The sequence below is a fragment of the Pithys albifrons genome, chromosome 2, assembly GCF_047495875.1.
Source record: "Pithys albifrons albifrons isolate INPA30051 chromosome 2, PitAlb_v1, whole genome shotgun sequence".
In the NCBI taxonomy this organism is placed as follows: Eukaryota; Metazoa; Chordata; class Aves; order Passeriformes; family Thamnophilidae; genus Pithys; species Pithys albifrons.
This window is the reverse complement of record NC_092459.1, coordinates 74,511,352-74,536,719: the sequence shown is the minus strand read 5'-3', so window position 1 is coordinate 74,536,719 and position 25,368 is coordinate 74,511,352. Positions and strand designations below refer to the sequence as shown.

The window sequence follows — 25,368 nt, the reverse complement described above, 5'->3', positions numbered from 1 at the left end:
AAATGCATCCCAATTTTATATTTTCCTATGCTGACTTCATACACTAATACACTACTTTTGACCTTATGTAAAGTCAGGGTTTTTGTTTGGTTCCTTTTTTTTTGTTGAGTTTGTCTGTTTTTTTAAAAGAACTTTTCTCCAATTCATGCTTTCATACTCTTTAAAATGTGTTTTTGTATGTAATTCTCTACAGGAACTGTAGATGGGGATCATAGTCAAATTCAGAACACATAATCACATTTCGGAACAAATGGTAACTGGAAGGACAGTACAGTGGAAGTCAGACAGAACTTTTGGAGTCTGTTAGTGTCATGCATTTTTGAATTCCAGCATTTTAAGACTACTGACAAGCACAAAATGCAAAAAATCCTTGAAAAAGGAGAGACAATAATAGGAAAATTATAAGATTGTCATTTAATTACCTTTAAAATACTGAACTTACTTGAGAATGGAGCACATCATCATACAGTGCAGTACAGCAAACAAGATTCTACATGTTCTCAGTGTAACAAAAAGCAGAAAAATCTATACACTGAAATAATGTCAGAGTGATACATATTTTTTAAAGTTGCAATAATTATTAAAATGCTTTCAATAAAAAGTTTAAACACATTTAAGTTTGAAAAGAATATTTTGTACATTTTGAAAAAATATAACATTTACTTTACATCACTGAAACATAAGTTATAGTATTTGAAATTTGTACGTTTCCATTATTCATACATTCTGTCATACATTTTCTTTTAATATATTCTTTTCTCTGGATTGTAAATCTAATGCGAAAGTATCACTATTCTGAAGAAAAGCTTGTTTCTGCATTAGTTTCCTGAAAAGTCCATTTGGATTTGCAAGTAGTTCCTCATGTTTTCCACATTCAAGAATTTTGCCCTGGCCAAGGACTGCAACAAAATCAGCATTTTGAATAGTAGACAGACGATGAGCAATAATTAGGACTGTCCTCCCTTCCATCAGCCGGTCCAGAGCTTCTTGCACTAGATACTCATTTTCAGCATCCAAAGCACTAGTGAAAAATGGGGTGGGGACACATAGAGGAGGATATTTGTTATTTTAAGACAGGCTAGTATTGTATGCATTAGGCTGATTCTGCCTAAACTGCAAATCCTTTCTATTGTTGGTAAAGAGGAAACACTGGAATGCAGGGACATTCCATGAATATGCTTAGTGCTCACATCCAAGTTACAGGCATTACATATCCTTATATGCAAAAATAAGCATGGAAAAATAATACTAAATTAATTCAGTGGAAAAAAATCAGCTGTACTGCAGAATAATCGTATCTGTTTTACTCCAAGATCTAAGTTTAAATTAAATATACAGAAAAGCTTTAAGGAGATGTTTCAAAATCAAGTTACAAATTACAAATTTAACTCCATGAAAAATTATCAGCTATCCCTTCCACTTTGCATAAACAGCTTTCATCATAGGTCTCCTAACCAAGTCACACGTTCTAGAAGGCACATCCTTTTTTGTGGGTAGAGAACAGTAACGGGGTTAGATAGTTTGTCCAAGGGCATGCACAGAAAGCAAGAAAGAAGATCTCCCAAATCTGAGTTTTACATAATTTCTGAGGTACACAACTTCTATTTCTTTTCTTTCTTACCTTGTTGCTTCATCTAACAGAAGAATTTTAGGATCCTGAAGGAGAAAATGAAATTGGATATAATAACAATTAAACAAGATCTGAACATTTATGTCAATAAAGAATAGGATTCATATAGCTTAAAATTCCAAGTAAGAGTACTGACTTCATCAAAAGAACTGAGTGTCATTCAAAGCATTACAGAATCACAGACTATTCTGAGTTGGAAGGGACCCACAAGGATCATCGAGTCCAACTCTTAAGTCAATGGCCCACACAGGGGATTTAACCCATGACCTTGGCATTATTACAACCAAGTTTTAACCAACTGAGTTAATCTCATTACTTTTAAGAAATCTAAATGCTAAGAGAACAAAACAGAAACACCTTTCTATCTTCAAATTTTCCCAGCTAAAGTAGCAAAAGTACTATTCCCTGGTAGAGGAGATGATTTTTATGCATACTTGGCAGCACTATGGTCAAAAGTTCAATTTCCAATTTACTGTTCTAGTGTGGACCTTTCACAGAGGCTCAGCTACCCTCTGTTTGCATTCAGTCTGCTACATAGAACTGTCTGGTAACAAAAAGTAATAGAGCCCTGCCAAAAGGAGGCATTCCCCCATAGACAAAATACACAATACTTAAGAACTAGCATTTAAAACCTCTTCCCAATTACGTGATTTTTAAAAACCCCAAAACCAAACAGCCAGCACTCAAATTCCTTAGAAGAATTCACTTCTGAGTTGCAGTATATAACCCAAACTTCCTTGATAAAGTTGAGAGTAAAAGCTTTAGACTATATCTAGGAGGGAAGGGACTCCACTGCACTCCCAACTACACCAGTATATCAACTACTCATTTATTTTTTACCACCTTTCCCCCCTCCGCCAAGAAATAAAGTCTCTAATTGCATGTACTGTACAAAATTCATGACCTGTACAAAATGCATGACCTGAAATACAAACAGCTTTCCAACATTTGTGGTAAAAGAGAACTGGTATAATGAAATTCCTATTATTCTAGCAGGATGGTATGGAGACCTGTATGGCTTAACATGAAGGTGAACTGGGTTCAGCAAGGATCAAAACTACCAGCTGAGCATCAGCACCAAACTGCCTCCCTGTGAGGCCCTGTGTCTGTACCCAAACCAAACTCCCTGTCCTTCTCATCCTCAGAAGCCTCCTGAAATTTGTGCAGCACAGAGTGTGCCCTAAAGCTAGACCCATATTAATGTGCGAAGAAAAAAATGTCACAACATTGTGCCTGAAATATTATCTTGTCCCAAATCCAGGCCACCTCCCCTCAAAGCTAAGACACGGCATCTAAAGGGCTAGTAAACTGCCACCCAGAAAAATCAACCCACGAATGTCAGAGATCTGAACACAGAAGTGTCATATTTGAGTTTAGTAGCATCATGTTCTTAAAGTCTTCCTTCATCCTCAACCTGGTCTTATGAAAGTGAGCCATTATACAATGTTTTAACATCAGTGCTAGCAAGAACTATCAAAAAACAGGACAGGAAAAAGCACTGATGTAAGTTGTCTTCAGTTAAGCCACTCAGCCCTTTCCAAATTCATTAACAGAAAAGATACAATTTTCTTTTTAAAATATTTTTCTACCTCTCCCACTGAAAGACCTCCTCATTTTTAACACTTCCTGTCTCCCCCAATAAAGTAGTTAAATAGCTGTTTGGCTGCTGCCTTACCTTGAGCAGAGCTCGAGCAATCGCAATTCGTTGCTTTTGTCCACCTAGGGGAAAAAATCAGTAAATTGAAATAGGAAAACATATGAAAGCCTTTTCCAGGATAAGGCATCACGTATATGAAGTATTTTTAAATGAATGCCTGGCTGAGCAGAATTAGGCCCATCTACTTTAGGGAGGAATGGAGATGAAGGGGGAATTCTTTTAATACTTATGGCAGGCTACAACTTGGAGAAAAAAGTGGTAACAAAATATAATAGAATTTGTGCTTCACTCTATAACATCAAGATTTTTAAAATAAACAACATAAAGACATACCTGAAAGCAAAATGCCTTTTTCTCCAACTACAGTGTCAAACCCTTTTGGAAAACCTCTGATAAAACTAGCAGCATTAGCTATTTCAGCAACTTTCTGAATCTCCTCCGCAGTCACAGTAGAAGGATCCTCTGCACCATAGGCAATATTCTCAGCAATAGAACAGGAGAAGAGAATTGGTTCCTGACAAATTCAAGCACATAACTAATATGGTAGATCTATAATTATATACATGTATTGTCTGTATTTCAAATAACATAAATCCCACTTACAAGAACCCACTTAAAATATTCATACAAAGAATATGAAGCTAGAGTTAATTGAATTGAAAACAAATTAAAAAAACCTTATCATTACACCAAAATGGACATTAAAAACCAATTATAAAATAAGTTGGTTTTTAAACTGACAAAAACTCTCTCAATTCCTAGTATTTTAGGAAGAGTTTAGAAAGAGCCATACATTCAAACATCAGAAAACCTTCCTTTATACTTTGTTACAATATCATCATCATCATCATCATCATGGGAGGGACAGAGCCACCTTTTCTGTGAGCAAAGGCTGAGAGAGTTGGGGTTGTTCAGCCTGGAAAAGAGAAGGCTCCAGGGAGACTGGAGTCTGGCATTTCAATGCTTAAAGCAGGGCTGTAAGAAAGATCGGGACAGACTTGTTAGCAGGGTCTGTTGTGATAAGACAAGGGGTAAGAGTTCTCAGCTACAGGAGGGTCAGTTTAGATACAAGGAAGATGTTTTTTATAGTGAGAGTGGTAAACCATTGAAACATGTTGCCCAGAGTAGTGAATGCCCCATTCCTAGAAACAATCAAGCTCAGGCTGGATAGGACTCTGAGCAACATGATCTAGTTGAAGGTGTCCCTGCCTAGTGCAGGGGGGTTGAATGAGATGACATTTAAAGGTCCATTCCAACACAAACTATTCTATCATTTGCAACAATGATGATTCTTCTCTTAAACTCTACACAGATTTTATGGCATTTTGTGCATTTAATTTATATTAAAGCTTGCAACAGAGAACTGTGAGATAGGACAGGTGATGTCCAATGGAACAATGGCTGAAACAAGAGAAGTCTGAATGGAGACATGCTATACTATGAATACCAGTCTGCACCTCTTACTGGTAGTTCAAATGGAGTACATTCATTCAAAAACAAATGTGCTAATACGAAAATAATTTTTGCACAAAAACTTTTGGCGGCATTATTACATAAGGAGGTTGTTTTGAAATGCAACAAATACCCAGATACCCTTATGCTTTTAAACAGAACATCAGCCTAACAGTTAATTGCACTGTGAAGCATCTAGGGAGACAAGGGAATGAACATTTTAATTCATCAAATAGTTTATTTCTAAGACACCACTGAACACCCCTGTGTACTTCCAGAGCTTGGAAGTTGTTAGGGAGGTGGCACTGTAAGAGCATGTGACAACTGTGCTATATTTTTATGCTTTCCTAATGGAATCGTGTTTTCTTGGAAATAACACAGAAGGTCAGTTTTTGAAATGGTTGTGTAAAACAAGATTGTATGACTTCCATTAATGCAAAAGAAAGTTAAGTGCTAAGCTTTGTGTTATTTTCTTCAACAAATTATAGCAATCATCAGGATGGTCACAGCTAATACAACTTACAGCAATACACTTTCCAGTCTTCACATGCACTTTTCTCCTAAACTAACATTTTGAATCTTTATGATTATGTAAAAACAAGACTATAGAATAATGGGACTAGCTCTAAATATTTATTTTTAGAATGAATCATGTGCAACACAGTTATGGTGAGATGTAGACATTTCACTGAGAAGCAATATTATATAGTTTCAAGAAGAAGAAAAGTGAGGAAAAGCTAGTTGATCACACAAAATTATTCCATCCATCTGAAACTTTTTTTTCTTCCTTACCTGACTTACTGTTCCAATCTTTGTTCTGAACCACAGTGGATTTAACTGGCGGATATCAAAACCATCAACAGTGATAGTACCTTAAATTAAGGAACAGCAGAGTCAAGTGGGACACATTTTGAAAAGAGACAGAACAGTTGAGAATAACAACCTGTGAGAAATCACATGCTATACTGGTGGATCAAAAACGCACAGTATGCAGGCACCCCCACAGGGTAACCATACACCCCAGAGGGAAACATGGGTCTCAAGCACAGGAACTCCAACTATTTAGAAGGTGTATCTGAGATGCATGGCATTAATTGTCACAAACAAGAGCAACACACCAAACATACCTGAGATAGGATCATACAGACGCAGCAGAAGAGATACAATAGTTGATTTCCCTGCACCACTTGGGCCAACCAGAGCCATAACAGAGCCAGCTGGAATGGAAAGGCTAAAATCTTTGAAAATTGATGTTTCTGGACGGGTTGGATACGCAAACTCAACATCTTTGAATTCCAATGCACCTCTGAACGTGTCTTTGTCTAATGTGATTCCCTCTATATGACAAAGAATAAAATACAGAAACATGAACAGAAAAAAATTAGCTCAGCCCTCCTAGAACTTGCTTTACAGACACTCAATAGAAACATTTAGCTCTACATTCAATCTGTGGATAGCTGCAAACCACAATTCAGGACAACAGGGGTTATATTTCAGCAGTGAGTGAATCAGGTGGTACAACACTCGTACCTGAATGCAATTTCAGGTTGCTCACCGGCACTGAAGCTGTAGGCTACCTAGAGCAAGAGGGAGAATTTGCATCTTGCTAATACCTAACAACTAACAACGATCCCTTCTCCTAGTACTATCTGAATTTTTAAACATATTATAAACAATTTAAGCTTTGTCAATTAGTAGCAATTAAATAAAATGGCATTGGTGAAGGCCAAAGTCCTGTTACCACAGAAATCAAAAAGATAAACATTGCAAATCACTTACTGCCCTTTCACCGAGCCACAAAACTCACCTGAAGCACCTTTCTCTTTGAACAAGAGCAGTTCCTTCTCTACTATCTGTTGACTGGGTAGCTTTTAAGCAGAGGCTGTCACTGGAATAAAGTGCTGCTAGGTTTGGTGTGCTCATGACCATTTTTTAGTTTTATTTTTTCTCTTAAGTGGAAAGTATATTTAATAAATTCAGGGCACCAGTGTGTTGGAATACCAGTCAGAAGCCTATCTCTCAGGCAACAGTTCACTGAAATGAAAATTTTGGTTTATGAAATACTGTAACAAACCACCATGAATGAACTACTACCAGTGTTAAATGAAACCAGCTTCTTTCTGGAACACAGCACTTGATTTAAACAATTACCTTAAAATAATATAATTACTAGAAAAAGCTTATAAATAGGTAAGACAAAGACACAATTTCTTCAAGCCTTGTTAAATGCCAGTGATACATATCCATACAAAGCAAACTAACTGAACACTGGTGCTGCATTCCCGAAAGACCAAGTCTCACTCACCAAGTTCCTACCAATTTCGTGAAAACTGGCAGCGCTAAGAACAACACCTGAGTTGTGTTTGCTCTTGCTGGAGACATGCAACTCAAACCCCTTAATTCTTTTCAGATGCAGCACACAAATAACACCCAACTAGCCATTGCACATGGTAGTACAAGCCCATGTTTGGTTAAACAGTAACTGTGATAGGAAACACAGACATCCAACAGCAGCAATCAAGATTTCACTAGTTCTGCTGTTCCTACAGCAGATAACTTATTTTCCTTTTCTTTTTTCCAGATGCCCATTTCTTCTCCAAACTTTCAGTTCAACAATAGTAGCATTGAAATGGCAAAGGCAAGAGCATACAATTCCAGATTCATTCCTTGACTTTAACCTGGGCATACATATTGTAAATTTATTGTTTATACAATGGTCTGTAAACCTCCTTCTGGGGAAAGAAATGTATTTGTTAAATCCTGTGCTAGCTGCATAATCCTTATTATTACCACAGTAACAAGTAATTGCTTATCTTAAGTCTCAGTTCCCGTTATTGCACAGTCTATTCCATGGCCTGAACTGCTGATATCTACCATAATACAGGAAGTCTGCTACCACAAGTCCTTTCTCTATATATTACTCTATAAATATCTAGAAGCTATATATACTTGCTTCCTGTTTGGATTCTAGATGCAGGAAAAAAAGACAATCCAATTTGTTGCCAAGATATTTGTTGTCACCAGCAACAGCCAGAGTTCTATGAAAATAAAACCTTGCCCCTCTAAATTAAGGGACAAATGTGGGTAGTACCACTCTGAGGAAAGCGATGCACATCTTTCCAAAAGCAACATCCGCTGTAGCTGCACATCCACACTCTCCCAAGAAGCACAATTCCCCATATGAGCTCCCCCCTTTCCTTCCTTTTATTCCCCAGTCATGCCTCAGACCTTCATTCCTATGGCAGAAGAACTCAAAAATTCAATTTGGCAGGTGTTCCTGAAAGGCTTCAAATTGTCTTTGTTTGCAATTTAGATTTCAAATCAACATGTCTCACTAAGGACCTGTTTTCACTAGATCAGTATGGAACATCTAAGCTTGAAATACTCTTAATGAAAACCACCTGGTTTCCAAAGTTTTTCAGACTAGTAATTTCTTAGCCATTAGAGATGAGCACGGTAAGCCTTTCAGTGGAAATGTGAGACACAGCCATCTCAGAGCTCCTCCCTCCTCTCCTCTTGCTTCCTTCCACTCTTTTCACTCTAAAACTGATCCAAGACGAAGTGGTGATGATATAAAAAGAATAGTCCAAAAAGCTAGATATGATCATGTTCTCAGTCACATAACTTTCAAAGTAATATACATAAAATCATATTCTGAATTAAAGAAAAAATAATTAAACAAAAAGTAACTAATTGAGCCAAATGTTTGGCTTCTAACATTTTTGATGAAGGAAAACTTTCATCGTCTGTTTCATACTTTGGAAAAGCCAGAAGAATTACTATTGTATCTAATTTCTTTCAAAAGATTTTAAGTCAGTACTACCTTTAAGTATTAGACACAGCCTTCTGAAATACTGCTGACCCACAAGAGAAAAATCAACCTGTGAACACTTACAAACCAAGAACCCACCATTAAATGGAAGTTGGGGTTTCCTTTCAATAAGTTCCCAAAGACGTCCACCAGCACCTAGTCCTTTCATTAGCTCAGAATAAAAGGAACTTAGACCTAAACAAAAAACAGAACAATATTATGCATCCATACAGAATGGAAGACATAGGAGCATTATACTTTTCAGCAGCAGCAATGAAGGATCAGATGTGTAGGGGATCCTTTACTCCAACACACTGTCAAACTTGTTGATTTAAATGCTGTCTAGTCTCATTTGAGAGCTATCAATACCCTTATTTACCATTCTTATCTACATCTGTAAAACAAATCTTTCTGAAGAAAATGTTAATACACTTCAGTTTGTGTATGATCTTTTTCATTCATCTGTCAGGAAGAACAGCATCCAACTTTATGGAAATAAAGCTTTGCATCCAACCAGCTATATGTTTCAACTCATTCAGTAGAACAGAGCATTCTGAATGCCCTTCTTTGTCAGACAGGTTTATGCTACTACAGGGGAGCCTGGCTGAGTCAGCCACAGCAGAGAGAGGGCATGAAACCTAAGGCTGAGCTGGCAATTGAGAAGCTATGTGGAGAATGGACAATGTAAAGAAATATGTCTCTCATGCATCAAACACTACTGGAGAAAGCAAAAGCTAAGGACAAGGCCTACATATAGTACTGGGTCCCAGCTCTTAGCAGCTGTGTGAATCATCTTGGAGGTAGCTTGGCTGAAGAGCTTTCCAGCTGAAATAAACAGAGAAAACCAATGTAGAACTAAAAACGGAGCAAGGCGTAAACATAAAATGCCCTATTTCTTTATTTTTTGTGTGTCTTTCGAAAGAAAATCTCTGAATTCCAACAGAAGAAACATACTTACACCTTAAAATGCTTAGAGTGTTAGAGTGATTTCAGCAGGGCAGAAAACCCAGGGTATATTAGAAGGTGTTGACTGGTTTATTCTTGCAGAGGAACAAGCCCAGCTAAAGGTCATGAGTCTGTAAGTGTAGGCAGGGCATTTCATCATGCTGCTGCTGAGGACTATCTGAAAGCTTGCAACACAAGGCACTAGCCACGGTGACAAGTTCTGGTGACAAGACTGGGAAAAAAAGCCAAAGTATCTACATCCTAGAACAGGGCACAGCAGGGACAGCCTAAGCCTCACGGAGCACCTTGCAACTCAAGCACTGACGTTTGCAAACTCACAACCACTCATAAAATAACCTATAATGTATTATGGACAGCAAATACAATTTTGAAAATGTTTTTAATTTTCGCAACCCATTTTCTATGTTTGGTAGATAACACAGCAAATATAGAACAAAAAACAGCAAAATCACAAATTATACAGTGAACTTTACAGTTTGCTGCATGAATTCCTAAATGTATTGATAATGACATGTATCAAGCAGACTTAGTACTTGGCAGATTATATGCCTTGTAGGTATCTAGAAAGGCAGGCCTCTTGTGGCAAGACACCCCTGCTTCAGAGTCCCTGTGAGAATGAGCTCTGTACAGAACTGCATTCTCCAATGATCTTCAGTAGAATTTAAAAAGATATTTTTATAGGAAATAAAAGTAAACTCAATGACATTTTAAGCAGCATTTCTAACTGGCATTTATTTAACATTAATTTGTCCCATGTGTTTTTTAAAGTGCTGGGTATCTGTCCACTGAGCAGACTTGGATGATCTAAGGAGCAAAGAAAGGGTTTTGGTAGAATGGGTGCCACTGGAATTTTGATATACAAGGAACCAGGTTTGCTAATTTTGCCCTGAGGTGCATGTTTGTGCTTCCCACAATATCAGCCATAGTCTTAGAAAAGAAGAGCACAGGCAAGCTGCATTGCCCTCCCTGTCTATCAGACATAACAGGCTCATTTTAAAGAAGAACACTCCAATAAGTTGTCAAACTTCAAAGCACTTTATCTTCATTTTTGCCTGCATGCAGTCATGAAGACAGCTCTGTCAAAAAGATGAACAGCTTGTTTCTGGGCCAGTAGATTACAGAGTGTGAGCTTCAAGGAAGAGTCAGTCAGTAAGGAAAATCATAAGGTTAGCACCAGAGCGCAGCATTCTACTGGCACTTTGTTTACTCTTGAGTTCAGGACACTCTACACTGAATTACAGCTAAATTCTATGTGCCTTTCTAAATAGAGTATGTTTAACACAGACTCACAAATTTGTTAAAAAATATAAGTATTATTTCTTTGCACAGTATGGCAAGTATGTTAATTTAGACATAAAGAAAATTAAAGTAATATGTATCTGTCTCATGCCCACTTTGAAAAAATAACCTCTGTATTCTTTTTGGAAAACAGAGGTTTATATTACGTTATAAATTATTATTTTCATTAACTCTTCAGAAAAAAAAGTATGATTTCATGGGAAGATCATTTGGAAGAGATTTTATAAGAAAGCCAGATCTTTTAAGAGCTTCTTGCTGCCTGCCCCTGTACTGACTGTAATGCTTTGAAATGAAGAAAACCTAATTTCCCATTCCATACCTCCAATGCTTATTCCAACCCAGAAAGCATACATGAGGAAAGACGAGAGTTCACCAACTGTCATGTAGGCATTGCCCATTAATAATCCTCCTTTGTATAAGACTGAGAGGACAATTAAGTTTCCAGAAAGGCCAGTCTAAGAAAAAAGAGAAAAAGGCATATTTTGTCACATACCTCTTAAATTTCATCCTCTAAAACATTGTTTCAGAATTTTCCTTCTAATAAAAAGAACTCTCATACCATAGGTTTCAAGGCTTTTGGAGGACTGAGTTAAATTCAACAATTCTAAACAAACCCAGCCAACAGCCAGCCAGACATCCAGTGGCACTGCTCTGTGCTAATCAACAAGTGTTTAAAAAGCAAGCAACTCTTTTTTTTTCTTCCCAAGATGGAAAGGAACATCAAAAATGATTCTCAGCCATCACTCCATCACTGAAGAAGAGCCGATATTCTGTGGTTATCTCGTAGTTTTGGAATACGATAAAGCAATTAAGTTATGGAAAAAAGCAGTCCATCCCTGCCTTCCCCATCTGCACACTCCTCAGCTTTCTATGCATTGATGCTCATCTCATCAGGGAGCCAAACCTGTGCAATGGGTGGGGGAAGGTTTCCACTGGTTTAGTTCCTTGAACAGGACATGTGACCTTGGATAAGTAGTCCCCAGCTATGGGGTGTAGGGCAGAAACAGAGACTTAAAGTGACTTTATCATACTGCTGTATCTTGAGATGCAGTTTCACAGCAATTTAGACTAATTTAAGTCCAGTCTTCCCACAGTTTTACATAAGTTCAATTTATTTCCAATCATTTATTTGCAGATTTCAAAGTATCCTCATAAATTTTAAAATAATTGACACATAAAATGCTTGGCTTACTTTAATTAAAATATACTCACTGCTCCAAAGAAGCCTGCCCGAACAAGTGCCTCTTTTTTAGCCAGTTGTAGCACATAATCAACTTTATTTGTATATTTTTCCATTTCAGCCACTTCTTGCCCAAAAGCTCGAACGGTTCTTATGTTTCCAATACGCTCTCCAGCTAACTAAATTAAAGCAAAGAACAAAACAAGTGCACAGAGACACACAATTTGAAATGTTTGTATTACAAAACATGATAGTTAAAGCAATATCACTACACTAATCTCCATATCCTTGGATACCACAGGAAAATTTCTCATGCTGCCTTTTCCCCACCCCACTTCCTTTTTTTTTTTTTTTTACAATTCCATTAGGTTAAAAGTACACTGCATGCCCAGGCAGTTTAAAAGGAACTTCAGAATTGTCTGAAGTGTCAGCAGAGCCAGAAAAATACAAAAGTAGGGTTAAAAAATTTGATGTGAACAACACCCACAAGGAAATTATTATTCACAATAACTTGCAATAACAACATGGGGAGAGGGAAAAGAAAGAATATTCTATTCTACACTAAAGCACACAAAACAGCCTGCAGTTATTTCTTAAAACAATTCCATTCATTTGATCAAAGCAACACTGGGAATTAATTTAGCCCAACTACTAATGTCTCATTTCAACGCAGCATTTTATTATAACTTCTAAGCAGTAAAGTATTAATTCTAAAAGAGACTAAGTTGTGACACTGTGATGGTCTTATAAAAAACAAGGCCCCTTTTTGTAAGTAAAACTATGATAAAAAAAATTATTCTCCTTCTTCCATCCCCCATTCAACCTGAAAATTTGAATTGTTCATTGCTTGTTCATGTGAAGTCCCATGAATTTGCTTTCAACACAGTATAAGGAAGACAAACAGAAGGGAGCTAATCTTCCTTCTGCACAGTCAAATTGCAGAAGTCCTACAAAGGACATCCCAAGTTTATAACAGCTGACAACTGTGGCTATTTTAAGTAGATCTTTCCTAGTTGTATTTCTTTGCCTTTTAATGATGTATCCTCACCCTCAGCCTCTGAGGAAAAGGTCACTATCAGTACTGTTCTCTGATGGCACTTCAGAGTATCTGTGTGGTAAACAAACACAATGAAGGGCCCTCTGTAACAGCCTCTTCAGAAACAACAGATTCCTCTACTTTCCTCTCAGATACTTAGATATGTGCTGAGATGCCCAGAAAAGGGTAAATGTCAAACCCCATAAACATTAAAGAGATGACAGTAAGGTCATATGCCAGGGATGCACTCCAGAGAAAGACTTGCTAGCAAAGCAAGCATCCATCCAGGATGCTTCTGATGGCTTCAAACTCATAACTGTAATCCAGTAAAAGTGGTTCTCAAAACCAGGTACCAAATTACACAGGACTTCAGAGGATGATTATTTTTATGCTGTCACACAGCTAAAGCCTAACCTCCTTATCCTATCCTACATTTTCAATTCTCGAGGCCTAGTATCCCCACATTATACTGTTATGGACAGTGGAAGCCTAGTTGTTTTTGAGATCTATGAATAAGTGTTACTGACATTTACCTTTCATATTATTCAGGTGGAAAACCACAGGCTCAACATGGCTTAGGGCAATGAAAAGTACAATTAGCTCCAGAAGACCTGTAACTTCAGAGATATTAACCTAAATATACTAGAGCAACTTTGAAGTTAACTAGAAAGCATCTGCTAAAAGATTACCTGTGTTGCTTCTGCAAGAGAATCTTGGGTCATTTTAGTAAGTTTTCGCAAGTATCTTCCATAAATCACAGCCAGGACAGCCAAGGGTGGCACAACACTTAGAACAAATGCAGCAAGGCCAGGAGACACAAAAAACTAGAAGAAAAAGGTACGTGTCAGGGGTTAGCGTTCAGAATAAAAATAATCACTGGAGTACTGAAGTGCAACTTCCATTGCTAGAGTTTTCTAAAACTCATAGGATTGTAATTTAGTGCTGCCATGCTTTCATTTATGTTTTATTTTTTCCAGGCAAAACATCCATTCCTCCACAGCATTTGAGAAGTATCCCATGGTTAGAACAAAGGATTAGAAGCAAAGTGGTCTGGACTTAATTTTTAGCTTTCTCATGGTTCACCGTGTGGTCTTAGTCAAATATCTTGACCTGCCAATAAACAGGCCTAGCAGGAAATCCCTTGTGGCTGCTGAAAGACATAAGCTATTAGACAGTTTCTAAAGTGCTTTCACAACTTTTAAATGGATTGTGTAATACAGAAAGTTTGAGTAGAGAAATATCACACGCTACTGGGTAACTGAGAAACAGATGCAGTCAGCAGTACTCCCCAGCACCCACGGATGGGTGGAACAATGTATTTAATTTACTGTTGCAAACCTTATTATTTGTAACAATTATCATCAAAGCTCCTAAAGAGTTTCTCTTCATAAGATTTACTGAAATTAGATCTACCATGTTTTAATTTCATCTTGCTTTCTGTATTGAAAACAAAAATCTCCAGAAAGATTCAAAATCAACATAATTCACAGGCTTTACAATTTTTTCATAATAATGTCTTCTTTCTGGGTAAGCTTTTATAGTCCACCTCTTAGCACTGCATCATGGCAATATTTCATAGCACAATGCCTTATATAAAGTTATTTCATTTAATCTGTGGTAAGATGAAACGTTAGACTCTCTTTGTGTATGTAACTCTTTGCTTCTGGAAACTCTCAACAGTTTGTAATAATGTAAATTTTGGAAGCTTGTTTTTATGAGGAGACTTTTTGCTGTTTTTAACTTCAGGTAGACAGCAGAAATTACTTCACCCTCATTTAAGATAATTGCAACCAATGCATCTTTTCTCAAATAAGCATAAAAAATTAATGCCACAAAGAAACATCAAGAGAGGTCAGATTTTTATGTAAACTAACTGACCACCAAGGAATATTTACTAATGCACTTCATTGAGGCCTTCATTAACACACTTCCTACATATTCTTTACTGACAGACTAAAGCAGAAAGTCTAATACTTTTACAAGTTCTCAGCATTAATTTGATATGCAGTGCTGCCTTTGCTCACCTAGGCTTTAACCAGAATCAACAACTTTAATGACTTTTTCAGCAGGCCCTTCACAACCTATTTTACCTACAACCATGGAAATGTCATCACTGATTTTAATATCTTCAGTAAGAATAGAGTTCAGCTATTTGCCTACTCTTTGCTTGAAAACTCTGGATAGCAACAGAAGTTAATTTCAATCCTTCTTCCTGCAAATTTTGCTTGTGAGTAAACAGAAAGTGGCTACAGGCACATAATCCATTGCAATAATCGATGCATCTATTGTAGATATCCAGTGAAATACGCTCATTTCCAAGAACACACAGCTGTTCCTGGACTGACTTACACTCATAAGTTACCTAGCAGAACTGAAACAAATGTGAAACCACAAGAAGTGTCAAGCAGCAAAGAGACTGCCATACCATCATTGCAACCCCAACAGATGCTTGTGCTCCTGCCCTGAGCCCATCTGAAAGGTTCTCAGTCACTGAACGGCCCAAGAGGGCTGTATCTGAAGATAAGCGGTTTATCAGCTCTCCTGTCCTAGTCTTGTCAAAGAAAGCTGTTTCTTGCTTCAGAATCGAGGAGAACATGGTTGCTCTCAAACGCTTCACAATTCTTTGTCCTGTCAGAAACAGAAGTCAGTCCAGTATGGCACACAAGACTTTATGCAGACAACAGAAACAATATAAAAATAACAGGATTGCATAACAATGAACAAGACAAATTACAGGGGTTTAATATATCTGAAGACAGTAATATGGAAGATGTCACGTAACAGTAAATAAAAATAAACAATTATTCCAGCATACTTATCTTTGCACCATTAGTTTATTTTTTATCTGGTAAAACTAATAGGCAAAAAAGCTACTGATTCCAATAGGATCTCTCGGCCAGTGCCAATAATTTATTTAAGACCATTATATATGATGACTCTGCAATAGACAAGATGACTCTCAGTATCATTTTTTGCTTCTGTTTTTACCTGCAGTCTGCATGAGGTAGACACGAGTAGCATTAGCAGCACCACCACATAAAAAGATTCCACTCAGTAAGGCACACAGTCTGGTCAGGCTGTCAGTGAAATCCTCACTGGGATTTGTATAAATAATGTCAATAACTTTGCCCATGAAGAAAGGGGCTGACATGGTAATGACACTGGAAACTGCCAGAAAGCCAACAGCAGCTGCAAATCAACAAAGAAAAGGAAAGTTATTCTGAACTTGCAAGATCATTAATAGTACAAACAAAATAATTTCTCACTTCAAGTTTCTATTAAGCTTGTGAGTACCAATTGAAATAATTAACAAACTTTTAGGATGTCCTCCTTAGAAAGCATTAACAATTACCCAATTCTCACACACAGTCCTTCAAATCCTGTTTGGTTTGGGTTTTATTATTCATGCTTGTTACTGTATGAAAGCTTCCACTTGTCAGTTTCTGATATAACAATGGGCTGAAGTAAAGATCTGATCTGAGGACCATCTAAACTATGCAATTTTATTGAGGAGAAAAAAAAGAACAACAAAACCCCATTTGATTTACTCTGGACTGACAAAATTAATTTTTACTCTTTACTATTGTTGGTCTAAAAGAAAAATAGCATTAACTTTAATTACATTTGCTGATGAGCAGGGCTCTTGAATTCCAGTTGCAGGATCACCCATAAACTATCTGTGTAACTGTTAGATGGTGTATCAGAGAGTATGAAAATCACACTGGACCAAGACTTAGCCTTTTGAACTTTAATCTGCAATAAAATTTCTGAGCCAAGAACACACTATAATTCTAACAAGGCAAGCCAAGCTTGGAAGGCCGAGAGCTAGGAAAAACCACATCTTGATTGAAAACTGAACAAACTTGATATGAAAACCACTGAACCACAACAAACAATGACAGTTATACAGCATAATTTTCCAAAAGCAAACTCCACACTTAAAGCAATCATTGATAGGATTCATATAAAACTACTAGCAGATAATGCCTTAGAAGACAAAAAGACACTGTGCTGAAAATTCTGACACTGCCTGAATTTTTGTTCCTTTCTACTAAGCTTCTTGTATCACCTCTGTGATGAAGCCAGCAGGCAGACTCCCAGCAGCACTGCTGTAAGCAGTATTTCTAACACCTGACACAGACGATTTGATGCCTCTTACCACCTCCACAACACACATGGAAATCCTTGTTTCAGTTTTTACTTGACGTGTAAATACAGCTGTGCACTTACATGGAAGAATTCAGGGTACAAAAAATGCAGCCCTTCCATCACCTGAAGCAAACACTCCTCTGCACTGTCACTGCAGTGCCTTGAAGCTCCACATGCTGCCCCAACAAGCTTCATCTTTTCTGCTGTATCCGATATACAGCCTGTGGTTCTTGTTCAAGCTTTGTTTGCCATATTTCCCTTGTGATACACTCAGGATAGCAAGCACTTGAAAGATACAGGACTTGGATCTTTAACTTGAAGCTATAAATGCTGTAAGAAGTCATACTAAAAAGGGGAAAACTTTGTGCTGCAAACTTATGTGATCCATGCCATAGGCATATCTCATAAGCATATTATTTACTAGCTCAAACTTCATGAGTGACCTTATTAACAGGCCGGCTGCACCGGGGTAGTCAAGCTGTGAAACAGCAGGGAAAAATCCAACAAAAGCCAGGTCATTTCCTGTCAGGAAAAGCTGGTTGGTCCGCAAGGCAGCTGGATATTGACAATAGCATTGATTACAAGCACAGCACTGCATTGCAGCTCAGTCTCCGTTAATCCAATTTCTCAGTTATGGATGGAACAGGACATATGAACTGCAGATAAAATATTCACAGAGGGAAGAGTATAGCCAAAACCCCCATATGTTTCTGTCTAGTGGCACAGCCTTCCTGGCTTGGATTTACCTTCAGCTCTTCTTCATTCATTCTTCTTCATTCATGGGTTTCACTGTAATTACTTCCAACAGCCTTAAGTGAATGAAAAACAAATACTAGTACCTAAAACAAACCGAAGACTTAGGCAATATACCTGTCTTTATTAATTTAATCACAAATCTCATGCAAAGTAAGACTGCCTAATTGAAACTGCTTTGTTGATTATGCCAGCAGAAAAACAAGAAAACTGCACAGATGCGAAGTGGTTGCTTTTGTTTGTTTGTTTACTTTAAAATGTTGCCTAATTCAAGAAATAGGAACTAGCAAACACTTGTTCTATCTCCTCATGTAAAGAAGAGCTGTCATTGTGATAACTGGCTAAAGGGAGGAGTACAAGCTGTTCAGTGACCAGATACGAAGACACTTCAGTGATGCTGAAGTTTGTCACTGACAGAAAAAAAGGCCAGAGTAAACTTCATAGTTTTAGTTTCATATAGCTTACTCTGTTACCCAGAAAATTGTGTCAAACAAAACAGAGTATTTTATAAGTTTTATTTTTTAGAGTAAGTCCTTTTTTGTAGGCCATGAGATGACAATAAAGAAAATGTGAGGCAGATCAGTGGAACTTATAAAACCACGACATCAAAATGGCAACAGAAGCAGCGACAAGGCAAGCTGCCTGCAGCAGCAGCTGAGTAGCCCTCTTAGAAATGTTAGGCAAACATTTTGCTTGTCTACTTCCATAGAAACCCAGATTGCTGCAAAAAGTGATAAATCTATCACTATTAAGATCAATGTACTCTCTGTTAAGGCTAATGTGAACTTGGTTCTTGACAGCAGATCTGCAACTTCATTTGAGTACAAGGAATTGGTCACCAACTGATAAACCGGGATGTTTACAAGCAATAGCTTGGCAGAGCTATCAGGAACGTCTCTTTAGAACATGGACTGAGTGACATAAACCAATTTTCTACATGCACAAATGTTTCTAAATTTGCTGTTTCTTACTGGACTACCCTTTTCACCCAGTAGAGTATGCTGAAGTGCACAAAGCCAAAAAATTGCTTGCAAGCTTGCTGGGGGATGAGCTGTTTCAAAGACAAATATGTAAAGATTTGACCTCAGATGAATTAAGATCATTCAGGCCAATCAGGGAGGAAAGATGAAAAAACAAGGTGATGATATTTGGCAGTGTGCAGTAACGCAGCAACAGGGCAGAGTAGCTCGTTTTTACTATTCAGTAAGCTATGAATGTTACCTCCTGGAATCTTTTAAGTATTGCATTAGTTTTATTTAAAGAGCTGTTCTGGCAGGTCAGAAGCAACCTTTGGGTTTGTGAGAAGAACCATTCTACCAGTAACCATGAATGTCTATCCTTTACCAGTTATTTGGGCAGTGTTATTTAATACAAAGCAATTTTTTTAGCTTAACACTGACTGGTTTTCCACAAGGTCATTTGGAGTGATTAGTAAAATCTAACACAGTAACGTGTGCAAGCACAAAGATTGAGCTCTTCAGTTCTTCTTTTATGGGAGAAAGATGCACTGGTAAATTCTGTAATTATTGGTCAAGTGAAGTCCATTTCCTTTTGGTGAACCCTGGTCCACAATGAATTGGTTTTGAGTTAATATGGGGAGGTTGAAGGACTGGTATCAAACCTCTGAAGGTTGATCAGAGTCAGTTCTACAAATATTTATTTCAAGATAGAATCTTCTTCCAGAGCACCCTGTAAGCAGTTAAGGATGTTCTGTACAGCTCTGGGCTAGGTATGTGGTTTTCTTTCCATGTTAAAGTAAATTCATACATGACTATCTGCCTTGCACCTATTACCATGCAAGAAGAGCATTTTAGAATTGTCCTCCTTACATTGTTATAAACAACTGTGATACTATGCTCAGAAGAAAAAAAAAACATACAAATGTTAGACGGTAATAAAATAACTTCAGATTTGCAGGAGAGAGTACAGCTTTTTTTTTTTTTACCGTGCATTTAACATTAAAGCATTTAACTTGTTCATTTTTGTCCTATGTAGGAGACAGTCTTTATGTCAGACCAACCTAGCTATTAGTCCTTCTATCTTCACAATTAGCACAAATAATACAGTAAAAACATTCCCCAAACAAATTAAGCTCTAAGTACCTAACTCATCCCAGTGGTCAGCAGCTCCTGTTTCTGCAATGTCTTACTTAAGTATCTCCATTAATAGCTCATCACCAACTTAAAATAAGAAATTGTCGCCAAAAAGACATAGAAAAGCAAACTTTCTGTGATACAGCTACAAGGCTGCTTGGACATTTTGTGTGTTTCATACCAAAGATTGCCAAAATAACATGAAAAACTAGGGTGGGAAACAAAAAAACATGTAGCCTACTTTTTTTGGCACACTGCACATGAGAAAAGAAAGAATCAGTAAGTTACCCCTGGATATACATACATAATTCACAGGAATTAAGATGTTAAACCCACAAGAACTGCCTTCAGAAAAATCAAGTGTGATGGTTGAGTTACTTTCAGACAAGCAGAACCACTTTACACTAACCAAATACTGTAACAAAAAACAGTAGCCAGGTACACGAATCTGAGAGGGTAGGGTAAATTTTCCAGCTAATGGGTGACAGCACAGAAATAGGAAGATTTAGAAGACTGGGGTTCAACTGAGGTTCCAAAGAGAGGAGCATTCCAGTGCCTGTAGGCCTCCTTCTGCTCCCACTACCTTCTTTGCCATTATGCACAGTACAGAATTCATTTGACTCACTGTCAAGGATGGACTGGATTTTTGAGAAAGATGCCACTTGCCTCACTTCTAATTAATTTTTAAATGATGGCAGGTTGTGGAAACCATACCCTTAGCAGTGTGTAGGTAGCTGATGTTCAAACTCATGCTAGGATGATTGGAAGAGCAACAGTTTCAAAACGAAACCATGAAAGTGTTACTACAAACTAAACACATACGATCTCATCCATTTAATTTCCTAAAATAACCGAATTTTTCAAAGCTACTCCTACTCGAGTATTGACCTAAGAAATGTCAGCTTGTACAAATAACCAAAGTATGATTTTCTAGTAGCATTACTCACAGATGATGTGTCCTACATTTCTATCTGCATTCTGTATAAAAACATTCGAGTTGCTCACTACCCCATCATCCCCAATCAAATGAATTACTAAAATAGTTTCTGAACTACATTATAAGGACTATACTTAAAAAATTCATGTAGTGTTAGGTATAACTTTTCTTCTTCAATTGACTTTTTTAAGAATTGTTTTTAAGGACATTTATTCCTTGAATCTATGAAATCCAGTATTTCTCAATAAAGGGCAAGAAAGTGCATCTCCTGGTATAATCTCATAGTACAGAAGAAGCCAATTACGAATAAGGCAGTGCTCTTCTGATTTATTGACAAATTTTAATCTATAGGAAAGCAGCTATTACAATCTTGCCAAAAAAATTACCAAATAAAACTTATGAAATACCATTTCTTGAACATCTCTAGAGAAGACCTGTGTACAAAGAAAACCTTCCTACTCAGTTTTACACTGGGAAAGGGCACACTTTGTTATGGGATTAAAAATGTCAGAGTTCCTTGTGCTTACTTAAAATTCAATAGAACTATTGTTTCCTTTGAGTGTGGTTTGGATAAAATGCAATAGACAGATTCTCACGGGGAGAAACAAGGAGGCAGGAGGAAATAAAAGGGATCATTTTGAAAAGGCATTTCTGTGGTTTCATACACACAGCAGGATTTAATAATTTCAACAATGGCCCTGTCCTTTCCCTCAGGAACTGAATTTAACTGAAGACACAGGTTTACCTAACTGCACCACATCAACCAGAGAATTCCTACAATTACTTCTCTCTTTTGTTAAACCTGAGAGGTATTTGCAAACTCCTAATTTCACTACACAAAACTGTGGTCACTGACAGGGTGAATTCTTTTACCAATTTAACCAGGAACAACAAAATTCAACAGACCTGTGCCATTTAAAATAAATTCACAGCTCTACCCTACTCTACAAGTAACTGGATATGGAACACATTACACTGATACTTTTTTCCTCTTTTTTTTTTGATGGTGTGACATTTGATACATTCATTTTCATTCTTATGAGCCTCCAGAGGGTCAGAAGCTCCTTCTGCAAGGAGAGCATTGCAAGAGATGCTGTGTGCCAATGCCCTGAAACTCCAGGCCAGAGCACACCCTTCTTCCAGAGCCAGTGGATGGTGAAGAGGCCCTGCACAGAGCAAGATGAAACAGTCTTATGTGCCAGTCACAATGAGAGCAGGTCACCTTTGCCTTTGTACCTGCACCTCATCAGCTGACACCATTTACCCAGCACACCATGGTGAGTGAAGCCAGTCTTGCTCAACTTCCTCATAAATCATCTCTGCTTCCACTGTCTTCCACTGTCCTCACTGCAACTACTTCACCTTCTGTGGCTGTGAAGTTCAATGCACAGCTGCAATGAGCAGACTATCCCATGCCATGCAGAATTACAGAAAAGGCACACAGCATTGCACAGTGGTAATGCCACATCCCTATGTTACCAACCCCTGGTTCTATAAACTGCAAAAAATCTGGAAGAGCTCAGCCTTCCTGCAGAACAAAACAGCACCTGAAAGACTCTGAAGAGATCACAAAGCACTTGCTTACCAGCTCTGTGGACTTGAAGAGGAAATTAAATGTTTTACCCTCATTTCATACATACAGTGAAACCATTACCTTCCTCTTTCTTTGAAGTCAAAACAGAGATAGTGGGTTTTTAAGGACTAGTTTCTCAGTACAAAGCTGCAACAGGAACAAAATGCAGCATATTTTAATATACTTTAGATGCGAGAGGTAGATGAAATTCCCCTACAACCATCTACAATGCATTTTGTCCACATTTGTTATTCCCACACTCTGTAAAGACCCCAAGTATTTTCCTTGTTTGCTTTTCCATCCTCCCACTTAATTACAACTTAACAACAAAAGCTTTCTCTTAAGAAGGGTGTCAATAAAGAAGAATTTTACATAAATTTACTCCTCTCCCAAAACCAAGACCAACAGAACACTGAAAAGCAGTTGTCACATTTGCATATTTTTTCCATCCACATGACTTGATATCATCAAGTTGCTGTGTTGGAGGTTTTTTTAAACTCTAATTCACGCCATTGTGTTATCTCAAAAGACAAAACTGCATGTAGCTGATTGTTAGGAACTGTGATAGTTGATTTACTTAGCTAAAACCATCAACAGACTGCACAGATTAAGGACACCGCTCTATTTCAAAATATAATTACAAACAAGTATATTGTACCCTGCCTGTGATAAACAAGCTGACAGCAAGTGCTCAGTAAAGGGAACTAAATTAAATTCTTGGTTCATTAGGAGCCTTGGATCCTAAAAGTCATCCTTCAAAAAACTGATTTATTTACTTTATTAAATCTAAATAGGAAAACCACAGACCTTCATGGCAAAATCAGCAGGTAGTCTAAAAATTATAAAAGTACATTTGCATCCAAATTATTTTGGCTGTGTAATACCAACATACAATGAAACTCTGTAAATATCCACCGTGAATAAAATCTTGTGCAAAGTATTTCACATCTCACAAACCACCTCTCTATATAAATCTAACTGCCTCACCTCTCTTCTCTCAAACACCATTTACCCCTTCTGTGGGAACTACCCAAGGTTTGGCAAAGGACTACAGGCCTCACACAGCCAAGATAGTGCACATGCTGTCCGCCAATAAAGATAACTCAAAAACCCCAAACCACGTAATAATTTAATATAATTTCCTTACTAACAGATATTATTCTATTAATCCCATGAGAAGCAACATCAAGAAAAGTTCATTTCTACTCTTTGTTGATAGCATCAGTGTTAAGGGTGCAATTTATACACCCACAGTATTTTGACTTCACCATATAGACACTAAACAGCTTTCAAAACACCTTATGAAAGTTTGATTCAAAAAATTATTGGCAAACAGAATTTTAATTAATTTTTTTTAAAAAGCTTCGGATTCCCACTTTTACTTTATTCTAGACTGCCTTGGACCTGAATAATTAATTAATAATAATAATAATAATAATAATAATAATAATAATTATAAATTGCCTGCTCATTAGAATCATAGAATCGATTGGGTTGGAAAAGACCTCCGAGATCATCAAGTCCAACCCTTGGTTCAACTCCAGTCCCTTTACTAGATCATGGCACTCAGTGCCATGTCCAATCTCAGTTTAAAAACCTCCAGGGATGGTGAATCCACCACCTCTCTGGGCAGGCCATTCCAATGCCTGATTACACTCTCTGGAAAGAATTTTTTTCTGATATGCAACTTAAATTTCCCCTGGCAGAGCTTAAGCCCGTGCCCCCTTGTCCTATTGCTAAGCCAACGCTGAACCTGCAGAGAGGCATTGAACAAACAGAACCGAGTTCTGTAACTTCTAAAACTTTTTACTTTCTCTCCGAACACCAACAGATTAAGAGATGGCAAGGGGAGGAGGGGGGAAGAACGCATGTTTTTAGCTTTTCACAGGTATAGAACGCTTGCTGGAAGGCTCCACGCTGGGCACGGATGTTGCGGGCGGCGCCGGTTCCGAGGGAAACACGACCTTCCTTCCCTCCGCCCCGGCGGCGGACGCTCGGGGGGCGCGCCCAGACCCGGGAGCCCCTCGGGGCGCCGCCACCCCTCTCGCTCGGACGAGTCCCGGGGCGGACGCGGTACCTGTCAGTCTCCAGCGCTCGGGGCGCGCCAGGGCCAGCAGCCTCCGAGCCTCGAAGCGCGGCGCGGGGCCCGCAGCCCGCCGGGACGGCTCCGCTCCCGGCGCGGTGCTCAGCGAGCGCGGGGCGCTGCCCACGGACACGGCGAGCAGCGGGCGGCGGCAGCACGGGGCAAACAGCGGCGGCAGCGAGGCGAGCGCCCCGCACCTGCCGGGCGGGCGCGGCGGGACACGGAGCCCCGCGGCCGCCCGGGCCCAGGGGGGCGGCGCCGCCCGCCGCAGCAGCGGCAGCAGCCAGGGTAGGCGCGGCGCGTAGCCCGCCATGCGGCCGGCGCGGCACCGGGGCTGCTGCCGCCGCCCGAACCCGCCGCGCGGGTCTGCAGCGGGAGCAGCAGCAGCAGGAGGAGGAGGCGCCTCCGAGCCACCGCCACCGCCCATGGGCCGGCAGCCGGGCACCAGCGGCCACCCGGGCCCAGCCCGGCCTGCGGCCCGCTGATAAGGCTGCGGCTGCCGGGCTCCTCCCGGCCCCCTCCCGGCCCCGGCCAGCGCCCTCTGCCGCCGCCCGGGCCGCCGAAGGGAACGGAGCCTGCTGAAATGGCGCCCGACGAGACTGAGAGCGGGTTGCATTCGTGCATATAAATATCTCAAAACCGGGTGCCAAGAGCATGGTGGCAGACTCCTTTCGGTGGTGTCCAGCCACAGGGCGAGGAGCAACGGCCATGAACTGAAACACAAGAAGTTCCACCTCAATACGAGTGTG

At 38.9% G+C, this 25,368-nt stretch overlaps 1 protein-coding gene across 1 annotated transcript; it reads right to left on the bottom strand.

The window, feature by feature from the left end:
- Positions 1-391: 391 nt before the first annotated feature.
- ABCB10 (ATP binding cassette subfamily B member 10) lies at positions 392-25,137 on the bottom strand. The gene is made up of 13 exons (XM_071549537.1): positions 24,614-25,137; positions 16,020-16,220; positions 15,457-15,659; positions 13,721-13,855; positions 12,028-12,174; positions 11,135-11,270; positions 8,650-8,745; positions 5,867-6,076; positions 5,532-5,611; positions 3,621-3,801; positions 3,306-3,349; positions 1,622-1,656; positions 392-1,021 (listed from the first exon to the last, which is right to left on the bottom strand). Exons 1-13 carry the CDS (start codon positions 25,044-25,046, stop codon positions 730-732), a joined length of 2,193 nt encoding a protein of 730 aa, XP_071405638.1. The 5' UTR covers positions 25,047-25,137; the 3' UTR covers positions 392-729.
- Between the last annotated feature and the right edge of the window lie 231 nt (positions 25,138-25,368).

Excerpts from the sequence above, each read along its gene's own strand:
- ABCB10 (XM_071549537.1), bottom strand. The coding sequence starts at position 25,046 with ATGGGCGGTGGCGGTGGCTCGGAGGCGCCTCCTCCTCCTGCTGCTGCT. Across the intron at positions 5,612-5,866 it reads TCTGTATGATCCTATCTCAG|GTACTATCACTGTTGATGGT; the intron begins GTATGTTTGGTG and ends CCTTAATTTAAG. Across the intron at positions 1,022-1,621 it reads CTGTTAGATGAAGCAACAAG|TGCTTTGGATGCTGAAAATG; the intron begins GTAAGAAAGAAA and ends ATTTTTCACTAG.